Below are 11,472 nucleotides of genomic sequence, written 5' to 3'. Positions count from 1 at the left end.
ATGCATCTATTCCAGGCACTGCTGCCCCTCAGTATCTTTGGGGATTGGTTTCAGGACCCTCTGAAAATACCACAGACCCTGGATGTTCCAGCCCCTCTTAAAATGGCTAACACTTTCATCGGACATCTCCTATGCAGTTTTGGGGGTTTGTTGTTGTTGTTGTTGTTTTGGTGTTTTTGTTTTTTGGTTTTTTTTGGTACTGGGGATCGAACTCTGGGCTTTGGCTTGGGAGGCAGGCAGCAGAACCACTGAGCTAAATCCGCACCCCATGCACCTTAAAATACCCGCCCCCCCTGCAGATTGTTTACAACACCAGATACAAGGTAAATTCTATATATACAGTCGTTACATTATATCAACAAACATTAAGCACTCCATAGACTGTTTACATAGGAAACAGTGTGTTATGTAAGTAGTCGTTACATTGTATTGTAACACCTTAACACCTCTGCAGATTATTTACAACATCCAATATATTGTAAATGCTAGTGCATAGTCATTACATTGTATCTTTCTGGGAGTAATGAGTAGGAAAAAGGTCTATACATGCTCAACACAGGTGCATGTTAAAAACTATTTTCAGGGGGAGGAATTTAGCTCAGTGGGGTTGTGTGTGCCTTGCAAGCACAAGGTCCTGAATTTGATTACCTGGGTACCAGTACAAATAAATAAATAAAAATAAAAAATATTTTCAATCCGTGGTTCATTGAAGTTCTGGGTGCAGAGCCTACCAAAATGGAGAGCTGACTGCACACACTGGTAAATGTGTCTGTGTGCCTGTACGTCTGCGTGCATCCAACATCAGACTCTGGTTTCACAAATACCGCTTAAGGCATGGCTAAAATATGCATTTAAAATTTAAGAGTAAGCTAGTTTAAAGGGAAATGTTAAGTAACTAAGAGTTCAGTGGACATCTGAGTGTGACAAACGTCCTGACACACATTGACAGGTGACTGCAGCTGTGTGTCCCAGGGTTCCTAAGGCCCTTCCTACCTGAGGGGGAGGGGACTGAGGGCCCAGCCCCTCCAGAATGAAAAATGCACCAGAGGATGCTGTCCCCGACCTTACCATCCTAATCACCAAAACAGGAGACTTGGAAGGAGCAGCTGCTGTGGGGCAGGTGGGGCACAGACCCCCCCAAAATGGTGAGAATGCAGTGTCCTCACGTGACCATGGGGTGTATCACTGGGTACTGAGTGGTCCAACTGAAGACAGAAGTGGCCTGGACCTGGCAGAGGTGGCTCCAGGTGGAGCTCTGCACTGTATCTCCTGGGGAAGGACAAGGAGAGACCCCAACCTTGCATTAGGCTCCTCTCTGGCACCCACCTCCGCCTGGTGCCCGCGAGAGGACAGCCTGTCCCACAGCCCTCAGTGTTTCTGTCCTCCCAGAGCCTGGTGTGAATCACAGGGATTTACAGCCCAGCCTGGAGTGGGATTTATGAGTCCTCCTCGAGCCCGGCCACAGGGAGGGGCGCCTGTCAGCCCCCCATTGCTGCTGATTGATGCTGCTGTTTCCTGCCAAGAATAACTCCGCTCCATGGAAGGCAGCACAAGGAAAGACTACCACGCCTGAGGGTCCTCATCACCTGCCCTGTGCCAGATGCAGCCCTACCCGCTCCCAGTCCACATGTCCCCAGCCTCAGCCCCACACTGACAGGGAAGCAGGCAGTGCCAGAGCTCTGCATCCCCAGACCTGCCAGTCTCCCTCTCTGCATACCCCTTCAAAACGGATCCAAGCCAGGGTTCCAAGCTCAGTGGTTCTGCTGCCCGCCTCACAAGCACAGGGACCTGAGTTCGATCCCCGGTACAAAAAAAAAAAAAGGGTCCAAGATGGTTATGGTGGCACATGCCTGCCTGTAGTCCCAGTACTCTGGAAGCTGAGGCAGGATGATTGCTGCAAGTTCAAGTACTCTGAAGGCTGAGGCAAGACGATTGCTGCAAGTTCAAGGCCAGCCTGGGCTACATTTTGATTTCAAGACCAGCCTGAAGTACGTAGCAAGGCCGTGCCTCAAAAAAACAAAAATGAAAAATAAAAATAAAACAAAACTGATCCAGCCCAGATTCCCCTCTGATGCCTAGGGAACGAGTCCCTCCCCTTTCCAGCCATCTGCTAAAGGGCAGGGAGGATCAGACCATGACCCCAGCTGAGAAGCTGTCCAGACCCAGCCCTACAGTACCCATTGTCACCACAGGGTGGCAACAGGCACTAGGCTGGGCCTGGCCTCCTATCCCGACACGTGGTTCCCCCAGGGCCCTGCTCTTCTGAGGAGGAAAGGGAATCCAGAGAAGGGAGGACCTGTACTAGGTCACATAGCCAGGGGCGACATAGCCCAGGCCCCAGTGCTCTCTCCCAGCCCTTGTGCCATAGCAGAGGCTGCAGGGAGACAGAGTCTGCTGAACTGAGGTGGAGTCCTTAGTGCCTGGCCTCTGGCTATGTCTTGGTCAGGCATCTGCCTCCCTGAGCCTCCTGTACCTGGCACAGGGCAAGCTGGACACGAAGCCATTGCTTGGTCCTGGCAGAAGTCCCACCCACGAGAGCAGAGACTTCACCCCATGTCAGGGTCCTCCACACCAGAGTCCACCTCTCACCCCTCCTTCCAGACCACCTCCCTGTGCCCAGTGCCAGCCAAGGCCTCGAGGGGTGTCTCCGGCTGACCCTCCTCCCTGGCCCTTGTCCTCCAGTTCCCAGTCCCTTCCCCACCCCGCCTGGCTCCATCCCCCTCTCCTACGGCGCCACCTCCCCACCCACTGCACAGTGTGTTTACAGCCAGCAGACACAGCTTTTTATTTCTCTTTGTCTCCCTTCCTCCCCTGAAGGGAAATGCTGTTTCCCATCTCCCGGGAAGAAAGGAGAGCTCTGCGGGAAAGGAGCAAATAGAAGGAGCCCCCAGCCACAGGTGTGTACACACTCACGAGCATGTGCATGTATACACACACGTGAACACACTCATACATGCACACACACACACATGCACACCCCCTCTGGCCTGAGCCTCCAAGGTTTTCAGAGTAATTGAAAATGTTGATCTTTTTTCTGGAGCATAAACAGGGCAGAGGGACACTGGGAATGGGGAAAAGGAAGAGAAGGGAGAGGAGAGGAGAGGCCAACCGGAGGGGGGCCAGGAGGGAGGAGGCTGGGACTCTGGGGACCAGGATGGTGGCTCCCTCACAGCGAACAGGGGAGATGCACCGGGACCCTAGCACCACATCCACCAGGACTGAAGACTAGGAGGTGGGAGTGGCCTCTGGCCCTGGTGGCCCTAGATAGCCTTCTGACTGCTGGACAGCAGAGGGTGGGCAAAGCACTCCTCCAGCCCAGGGCTGGAGTCTGGACCAAGGTGGGAGTCCTCTGGCCCTGGTGGCCCTAGATAGCCTTCTGACTGCTGGACAGCAGAGGGTGGGCAAAGCACTCCTCCAGCCCAGGGCTGGAGTCTGGACCCAGCCCCTTCATGAGCACAGTGTGCACTAGTGTGGGCTCCGTGTACATGTGTGTGAAGGGTACGTGCTGTCCACAGCCCCCAGCCATGTGCGGGGGGACATGTGTCCCTGCAGTCAGGACCCCCATCTTGCTTCTGGCCTGGCACTATTCCCCAACCTTGAGGATTAGCCTTTAGGTCCCAGCAACTCAGAACAACAGGCCAGCCACTGCCAGAGTCCCTGAGGTTCCTGTGTTTGCAGCTTTACCACCAAGGCCACTTGTGCTCCCAGAGAGAACCCACGGGCCAGCCAGGTACTGAGCCCCCACCCCCAGTGGCTGCTCCTTCTCCTCTCACCAAGCCATTCCTTGACCTCTGGAGGCCAGCAGTGTTTGTTGAATGAATGACTAATGGTCAGGTCTGTGTGATCATGTGCCAGCTCTGAAGCCTAATGACCTGAAGGTTCAGGAACAGGTCCTACAGGGGTCAGCTGAGGGCTTCCTGCAAGGTGGCAGGGGCGGGCAGCCACAGGGTCAGGTCTGGAGGTGAGGTGTGCCTGGGGAAGGCTGTTTCATTGAAAGCTCAACCCCAAGCTAGAAGCTGTCTCTCATCCCAGTGTTTTCATTCTGACGCTTCCTCCTCTGCTCCCTTCCCTGGAGACCATAACTCTAACCCAAAGCCACTCCATCCCTGGAGCTGAGTATCCACTCCTACCTGTAGCTGGTAGTGGGAGGCAAGGTCTGTCCCTGACTGTCAACAATTAGAGTTTGTCCCAAGATCAGCATCCATCCTCACACTGAGCCCCGACGCCAATCACAGAAGGGCTTTGACTTCGGTCACTTATTGATCCTTGTCCTGGTTACACACTGATCCTGGATGTCTACTTAGAGACGGGCCGTTAACTTGTCATATGGCCAAAGTTATCTCCAGGTTCTGGGCCTCAGTTTCTCCATGTATCCAGCAAGGGTGTCGGCCTGGACTGGGGTTCCGAGGTGGCCCTGGTGACACCACCACCTGTCCACCCCACTCCCATTCGCACGTCCAACCCATCATCGCTCATTTTTGTAGCAGCCGTAATAAATAGCATTGTGGACAAAATGACACCTTTCTATTCGGCTGTGAGACAGATAGGTCCCCAAGTGCCTGCTCCCCTAAAGCCTGGCCACCCTTGCTGAGGACTGGGGGGCATACGGTGGACACAAACTCAGGGCCTGGGGACACGGTGTGGGCCGATGGCAGGACCCCAAGACAATATGGGGTGTTTCTTTCCTAAATATCAAACTGGGTTTCAAAAACAAATATTTCAAAGCTATTCTGTGTTTTTCTGTCTGAACTTGGGTTTTTATTCAATTGCAAGTTTCATTTTCAGTTAGAACCTGAACATGGCTCACGGATCCTGGGATGAACCACTCTGTCCCTCGCTGGCTCCGAGGCAGCCTTTTCTCTCAGCATCCTAGGACAGTGGCTGCAGAAGGACCCGGCCCTGTCTTGGGCCCCTGGGACTGGAGACTCTTGCCCTCTTCCCTCCCTCCTTGATCTATCTCCCCCTTCATGTGATGGGAGGAGCTGAAGGGTCCGGTTCCAGGGTGGCAGTGAATCAGGGACAAACGCCAGCCCCTGGAAGAGCTGGTGCCATCATCCAACAGGGGCAGCACAGCCCCAACTCAAAGATGGGGCTGCGCTGCCCCCTCCTGGCTAGCAGCTCCTCTGCCAGCTGGGCTTCCCCGGCTGGCAGCTAACAAGTGATCTCCAAAGGTAGCCTGTGGCCATCAGACCCTCCCATAGCCCACAAGGCTGCCCCAGCCCGTGGGGAATGCACACCCTGGCAGCCTTCTCTCTTGCCCAGAGCACCCCTGCCAGCACTGTACTTATCACCATCCTGCCCGCTCTGTCCTGGGATTAGCGCTGCCTCCTGCTGTCCGGGCCTGGGCCACTCTGACTCCCCAGCCTCTGGTCCCCTCTGCACACTATGCTGTCCCCTCCGCCTCCACCTTTACCCCTCTGTGCAGTCTCCACCTGACCCTTGGGCCCCCCACCAGAGCGATGCCTCCCACCTCTGCCTGCTCACCACCGCCCTCTCCTCCCTGGGACTCGGGCCACCGTCAGGGAGCAGGGTCACACAGTCCTTGAACTGAGGGAACCTGGCCTTTCCCGGTCAACCCTTCCTGTCCAAAGGCTCAGAGAGCCATAGGAGCCGCAAAGGCCACAGGGTGTGATGCCATTGAGTCAGGAGGGACCTCAGCTCAACACGTGCGGCCTGGCCCCAGCCTATGTGGGCCAGACAGGAACCCACAGACAGGACCAGCGTGTGGCCACCCAGGCCCACTGCCCTCCCCTGAGCACGGCTCCCAGGAAGCAGTGAGACATCTGCAGAAGGAAGGAATGAACACACAAAATATTTGTCTAACGCAGGCACCAGCTCTGCTGGAATAGAAAAATAACATCTGCGGGGTGGGAGGGTGAACCACCAGTTCAGTCTCTGATGTCCACCACCAGGGGGCACAGGTGGGCCGAGTGCCTGGTGCCCATGGTGAAGGCGGGTGTGCGGGGCTTGTGCAGGGTGACTCGCTGCACGTCATGGGAGCCAGGCCCGGGCCGCGGTGTGTGGTCCAGTGGGTAAGCGTGGCGCCGTGCCATGCTGTGTGCCGGGCTGCGGTTCTGGTAGACAGATGGCTCGGGCCGGGCATGAGCAGCCGGCCCAGGGCCCCCAGCCACATCCTCCCGGTAAAACCAGGTCTTAACCATGGGGGCCAGACTAAAGCAGGGGGCGGCCTGGTAGATCGGGGTGTTAGGCCCCAGAGAGAGCGGCAGCTGGTAGCGGTTGGGGGCCGGGTTGGGGTCCATCACTCGGTAGGGGCACCGGTAGCCAAAGGTGTACTGGGGAGCCCTGCGCTCATCAGGGGGGCGGGTCTTCTCCAAGTTGTAGTGGCCAGGGGCTGGCGTGGGGCTCAGACCTGCAGGGGACAGGAGTGGGGAAGGGGCTCTGAACCTGGACCCTGGTTCATGGGTCTGGGGACAGAGCCAAGGCCTTGCTTGACCACCTCAGCAACAGGGAAGGGAACAGTACAAGAGCAGGGAGAGAACAGTGCAAGGTCACCAGTATTGTGACGCCTTTGTCATGGCAGGAAAACCACCCATGTCATTGTAGCATGGGCCTTGGCTGTCAGTGTGCTGACCTGGACCCCAGACAGCACGGGCAAGGATGCCTAGCGTGACAGTGCTGCAGCCTGGACATGAGACTGTGGCAGGTCCTGGGTGACACACCATGACAGACAAAGTGAGGGCACAGTGTGACACTGGCGTCTTGTTGTGACACTATGGGAAGATGCCATTGTCCACAGATCTAGCCCCCATTTTGCCCCTACTTGACACCCCCAATTTCAACCTTCCCACCCCACCTTTGCCTGGCCCAGCTTACGCAGGCTGGAGATGCGGCCTTCCATGGGCACCTGCGGGCAGCTGGACATTCCAAAGCGGGTTATTTTGGGATCCAAGAAATAGCAGGGCCCAGGGCTGCATACGTCTGTAATCCCTGCAGGTCACAGAGGGGCTGTCAGGAGCCTGACCTCCTCCAAACAAGAGGAGCGAGGGCTCCCTTGGGATTCCTGCACCCCTAAGGTACTGGGCCCTTAACTTGATCATCTGTGAAGGGGGACTTTTATCACATGACTGCTGCTCCAAAGAGCTGACTCAGGGGAATGAGTGGAGTAACAGCTACAGTGGACAATGCCATTGCTGAGATGGTCGGAGACCAGAGCCAGCAGTCATGACAGCCATGTGGCTATTATTAGTACTGAAAAAGGCCCAGGCCAGGCCAGGGAGTCCCCTGTTTCTCCCCAAGAGGGGCCCAGCAGGCACCCTGACTCTAAGCCAGCTTCTCTTCCTGCTGGCCCAGGTCTGCTATGGCCTCTGCTCCTCTGTCCTGGGGCCACCATGCCCACCAAGTCCCCACTGTCCTCCCAGGCAGCACATGGCATCCAGAGCTGAAGGATCCCACTCTGCCAGCAGGGTGCCAGCATCCCTTCCCAGTCCCCTGGAGATGTCTGCCTTGGGTGGTAAGCCCTGGAGAAGCCTCCTTCTGTACCACTTGGAGCAAGCTTTGGCGCCTGGGTCCTGTGGTTCCAAGTCTCCAGCCCCACCTATCACCCTGCCTCATGGGATACCAGCTACCCCCACTCACGCTTCTCAGAGTGCCTCTCATGCAGGGTGAACGCCGGCCCCCGGAACAGGGAGCTGTCGTGGCCCACATAGCCCGTGCACGATGGCCGCAGGTACCTGGCAGGCCCCGGACCTGGGAGGGCAGACAGGGCCCTGGTCAGAGGCAGGAAGTCCAGACCCTGAGAACATCAGGGTCTGTGAGTTTGAGACCAGCCTGCGCTACATAGTGAGTTCCAGGTCAGTCTTAACTACATAGTGAGACCCTGTCTCAAAAAACTGGGGGTGGGGGGGAATATATGGTGGCACATGCCTGTAATCCCAGCTCTTGAGAAGCTAAGGCAGAAGTATTGTTGAGAGTTTGAGGCCAGCCTGGGCTATATAATGAGTTTAAGGCCAGCCCAAACTACACAGCAAGACTCTGTTCCCCCAAAATAAAAAAGCCCAGTAGCTAATACTGCCGGCCTCAAGTTCAGCATGGAGCAGCGGGTCAGGTCTTCTGTAAGGCTTTGAGGGGATCCTGCAGGGGCTTCACAGTGGGGAACCCCCAACCCCAGCAGGCCAACCTCAGGACAGGGCGGCTCTCACCTCTGATCAGAGCCATGATGACCGGGGTCTGCTTCACCTCCTGCCTCGAGGGCAGCTGCTTCTCTTTTTCTGGGTGCTGGGCATAGAACACAGAGTTGCCAGCCCCCTTGGACAGCCTCATGGCTGAAACCAGGTGCCCCTGCCAAGGACGTGCGGGACTGGGCAGGAAGACGTCTTTCCCCAACTCCTTCTCTGCAGCTGGAGCTGAGTGACGTCATGGCAGAACTTGGACACAGAAGCCTGAGTGTTTATTTCCCCAGTTGCCATGGTGCTGGGCCGTTGTGGAGCCCTGGTCCCCAAGCAGGCTGAGGGGCCAGGGGGCCCCAGGACCTGGGGTCAGAGAAGAAAGAATGCGACACCTGAGCTGCTCCTCCTCCTGAGGCGGATGCCCCCAGGCTGTGGGCCGGAATGGAAAAGGGGAATTGTACCCTTGCCCCTGCTACCTGTCATCCCAGGTCTGGACAGGCCCTCTCTTCTGTAAAAGCCTGTTTTTCAGGCTGAAACTTTGGCTCAGGGGGACAGCAATTGCCTGGCATCTGAGGCCCTGGGTTAAATCCCCAGGACCGGGGAGGGAGGATAAAAAATGATTTTTCCTTGCAAAAGATTAAGCCAACTATTTCTCAGTAAGGTGTGACTGACAGCCCCTTTCCCAGGGAATATTATCTTATCCTTAAGATCCATCTCTAGTTTGAAAAATACTTGGCGAATATAGGGGATGGAGGGATAAAGCTTCCACACAACCCCTACATGACTGAAGGGTCCCATGTCTGAGGAAATGGGGGACACCCCCAACTCCAAGAACCCAGGAGCTCTGAGCCAGGCCTGTCACAGGCCCATGTGTGACTCAGGGTGGGATTTGATCTGAGTTTGGCAAGACGTCTCCATCCTAGGAACTAGAGGATACTGGCATTGAGGGGTCATTACCACCAGTGCACAATAAGGAAACTGAGGCCAGCCTAAGTCCACAAGGGTCAGGACTCCCTCAAAGTGGCCTGGTGCATCCAGAGCAGAGTGGAACAAGACAGGAAGTCGGGGGCTGCTGGAGACTACAGACAGCCTCAGGGAGCCAACCGTACTCTGAACTCTCACTGATGCCCCCTGAGGAACTCAGACTGGGGACCCAGGAGCAGCACAGCCTTCTCACCCTGTCCTGTGACATGGCCAGGACTGGAACCCCAAGTCCCTCAGGTCCAGGGCACCTCCCTTCCCCCATCCCACACTGCTCCCCCACCCCACACATCCCCCAAGCCGATTCTCCTCTGCACCCTTCTGTTCATCTCTGATACTTACCTGAGAGGCCATCCTCACATCTTCAAAGTGGCAGCCCTGTCCCTCATACCCCTCAGGTCAGGGCCGTGGGGACTGTTGCTGGAAGCTCCTCTCCTCAGGTCCCTGGGGTCACCTGTCTCCTGTCTACAAACCCAGTAGCCCTAGGGCTGGAGATTTAGCTCAGTGGTTCCACTGCCTGCCTTGAAAGTGCAAGGACCCGAGTTCAATCCCCAGTACCAAAAAAACAAAACAAAACAAACCCAGTAGCCCTGAGCTTCACCCATCCCAACTCTGCCATTCCCTGGTGGCCGGGCCTCCCCGAGGCCACCTTCCATCAGGCCCTGCATCCCCTGTCCTTCATCTCCAGGTTTCCTCTGGACCAACACCTCCATCAAAAATGCCTCTCAGCCCTGCTGTCCCCACAGCAAACCTGGTGTCCCCATCCCACCCTGCACTGTCCACCTGCCTGGCCTGGACCATCCTGCCTTAGCCCACCATCAGGGAGACCCCAGGGCGCCAGACCCCTCCTCCTTGTCCCTGTCTCTCCTCCCTAGCAGCCCCAACCCCAGCCTTGCCCCATGCTGACCGCACCCTCATCTCTGACCAGCCTACCTGCCCTGTCCCTGGAGGTTGTCCCCAGCACGGCTCATTTCCTGCCACCTTCCTTCCCCACTCACTTCTCCTAGCAGAGAAACTGAGGCCATCAGACAGGACTCTCCCCAACAAGCCAGACCTACTCATCTGCTGTCCCTGTCTCCAGTTCCCCTCGGGACTCCACCAGTCACCTGACCCAGGCCACCTCCTTCTGTCTGCTCCTTCCCATCACACTGTGATATCCAAAGTAACCCCCACCCCAGTCTACAAAGAACATCTCCACTAGCTGGGCCAAGTGGCAAAAACCTGTAATCCCAGCACTTTGGGAAGCTGAGGCAAGAGAGTCACAAGTTCCAGCCCAGCCTGGCCAGTTTAGTGCTTTATAGAGGACTTTGTCTCAAAAGAAAAACTGAAAAGGGCTGGGAATTATTACCTCCGTGCAGGGGCCTTGAGTTAAAAAATTTAATAAAAACGCTTTCCTGGCCACACCCAAACACAACTCCCCCCCAGTCTCTGTGGCCCCTACCTGCACACTGACTCACCACAGGGGCTTTGGGCCCACAGCCCCAACCAGCCTCAGTTTGACCAGAGTCCCCCAACCTTCATGTGGCAGCCACTCCCTGTGGTGCACTTCCTCCTGTCCCAGATTGGCCTCCTGGCCATGCTGGACCAAAATGACCAAGCACTGTGTCCTCACCCAGCACCAACCGCTGTTCCAGAGTGTCCGCCCGGAGCACCTGCCCCAGCCCCACAGCCCCTTCATGGGCTCTCTGCTGGCTCCTCTGCCTCCGAGAAACAGGTCAACACCAGTGAGGCTGATTCATTAGAGTCCAACTTCACAGGGAGGAGCACCGGTCCCTCCTCACACAGGGTCTGACCAGGGAGGGCACAGTAGATGCAGGTGGTTCTAGGGGGACACATGTCCCTTCTGGGGTGTCCCCACTGGGGACGTGGAATCTGATCCACCCTGAGGAAGCCAGAAAAATGCAGATTAAGATTCAGAGGGCCAGGGATTTAACTCAGTGGTTCCACTGCCTGCTTCAAAAGCACAAGGACCCAAGTTCAATCTTGGATACCAAAATAAAAAAAACAAATAAAGTTCAGAATAGCTGTCCTGTCCTTGTCAAAAAGGACAGCGTCATGAAAGACAGACAACTGAAGTCTTGTCTCATAGATAGCCACTCAACAGATGGACTAACTAAGGGGACCCAGAAGCTGAACTTTCTCTTGCTACAAAGGATGTTGCTGGGAAAATTGGCAAAACCAAAATAAATGCCTGAGGCTTGCTTCAAATTCTGTTCCCATGTTAATTTCCTGATTATGACAACTGTACTCATTTTATGAAAGACTCATCCTTGTTCCTAGAACTGCCCAGAGGGGAAGGAGGATTACTTCTGCAACTCACTCTCAAATGATTCAGAAAAAAATATATACATATATATATATATAT

At 55.7% G+C, this 11,472-nt stretch overlaps 1 protein-coding gene across 1 annotated transcript; it reads right to left on the bottom strand.

The window, feature by feature from the left end:
• Window positions 1-5,823: 5,823 nt before the first annotated feature.
• Window positions 5,824-8,389, bottom strand: Odf3l1 (outer dense fiber of sperm tails 3 like 1). Its single transcript, XM_010626252.2, has 4 exons — window positions 8,160-8,389; window positions 7,597-7,707; window positions 6,835-6,948; window positions 5,824-6,370 (listed from the first exon to the last, which is right to left on the bottom strand). Exons 1-4 carry the CDS (start codon window positions 8,278-8,280, stop codon window positions 5,889-5,891), a joined length of 828 nt encoding a protein of 275 aa, XP_010624554.1. The 5' UTR covers window positions 8,281-8,389; the 3' UTR covers window positions 5,824-5,888.
• Window positions 8,390-11,472: the final 3,083 nt, after the last annotated feature.

The sequence above is a fragment of the Fukomys damarensis genome, unplaced genomic scaffold (genome assembly GCF_012274545.1).
Source record: "Fukomys damarensis isolate Sample0158 unplaced genomic scaffold, DMR_v1.0_HiC HiC_scaffold_25, whole genome shotgun sequence".
Lineage (NCBI taxonomy): Eukaryota > Metazoa > Chordata > Mammalia > Rodentia > Bathyergidae > Fukomys > Fukomys damarensis.
Note: the sequence above shows the minus strand (reverse complement) of the source record. Positions and strands in the feature narration are given on the sequence as shown.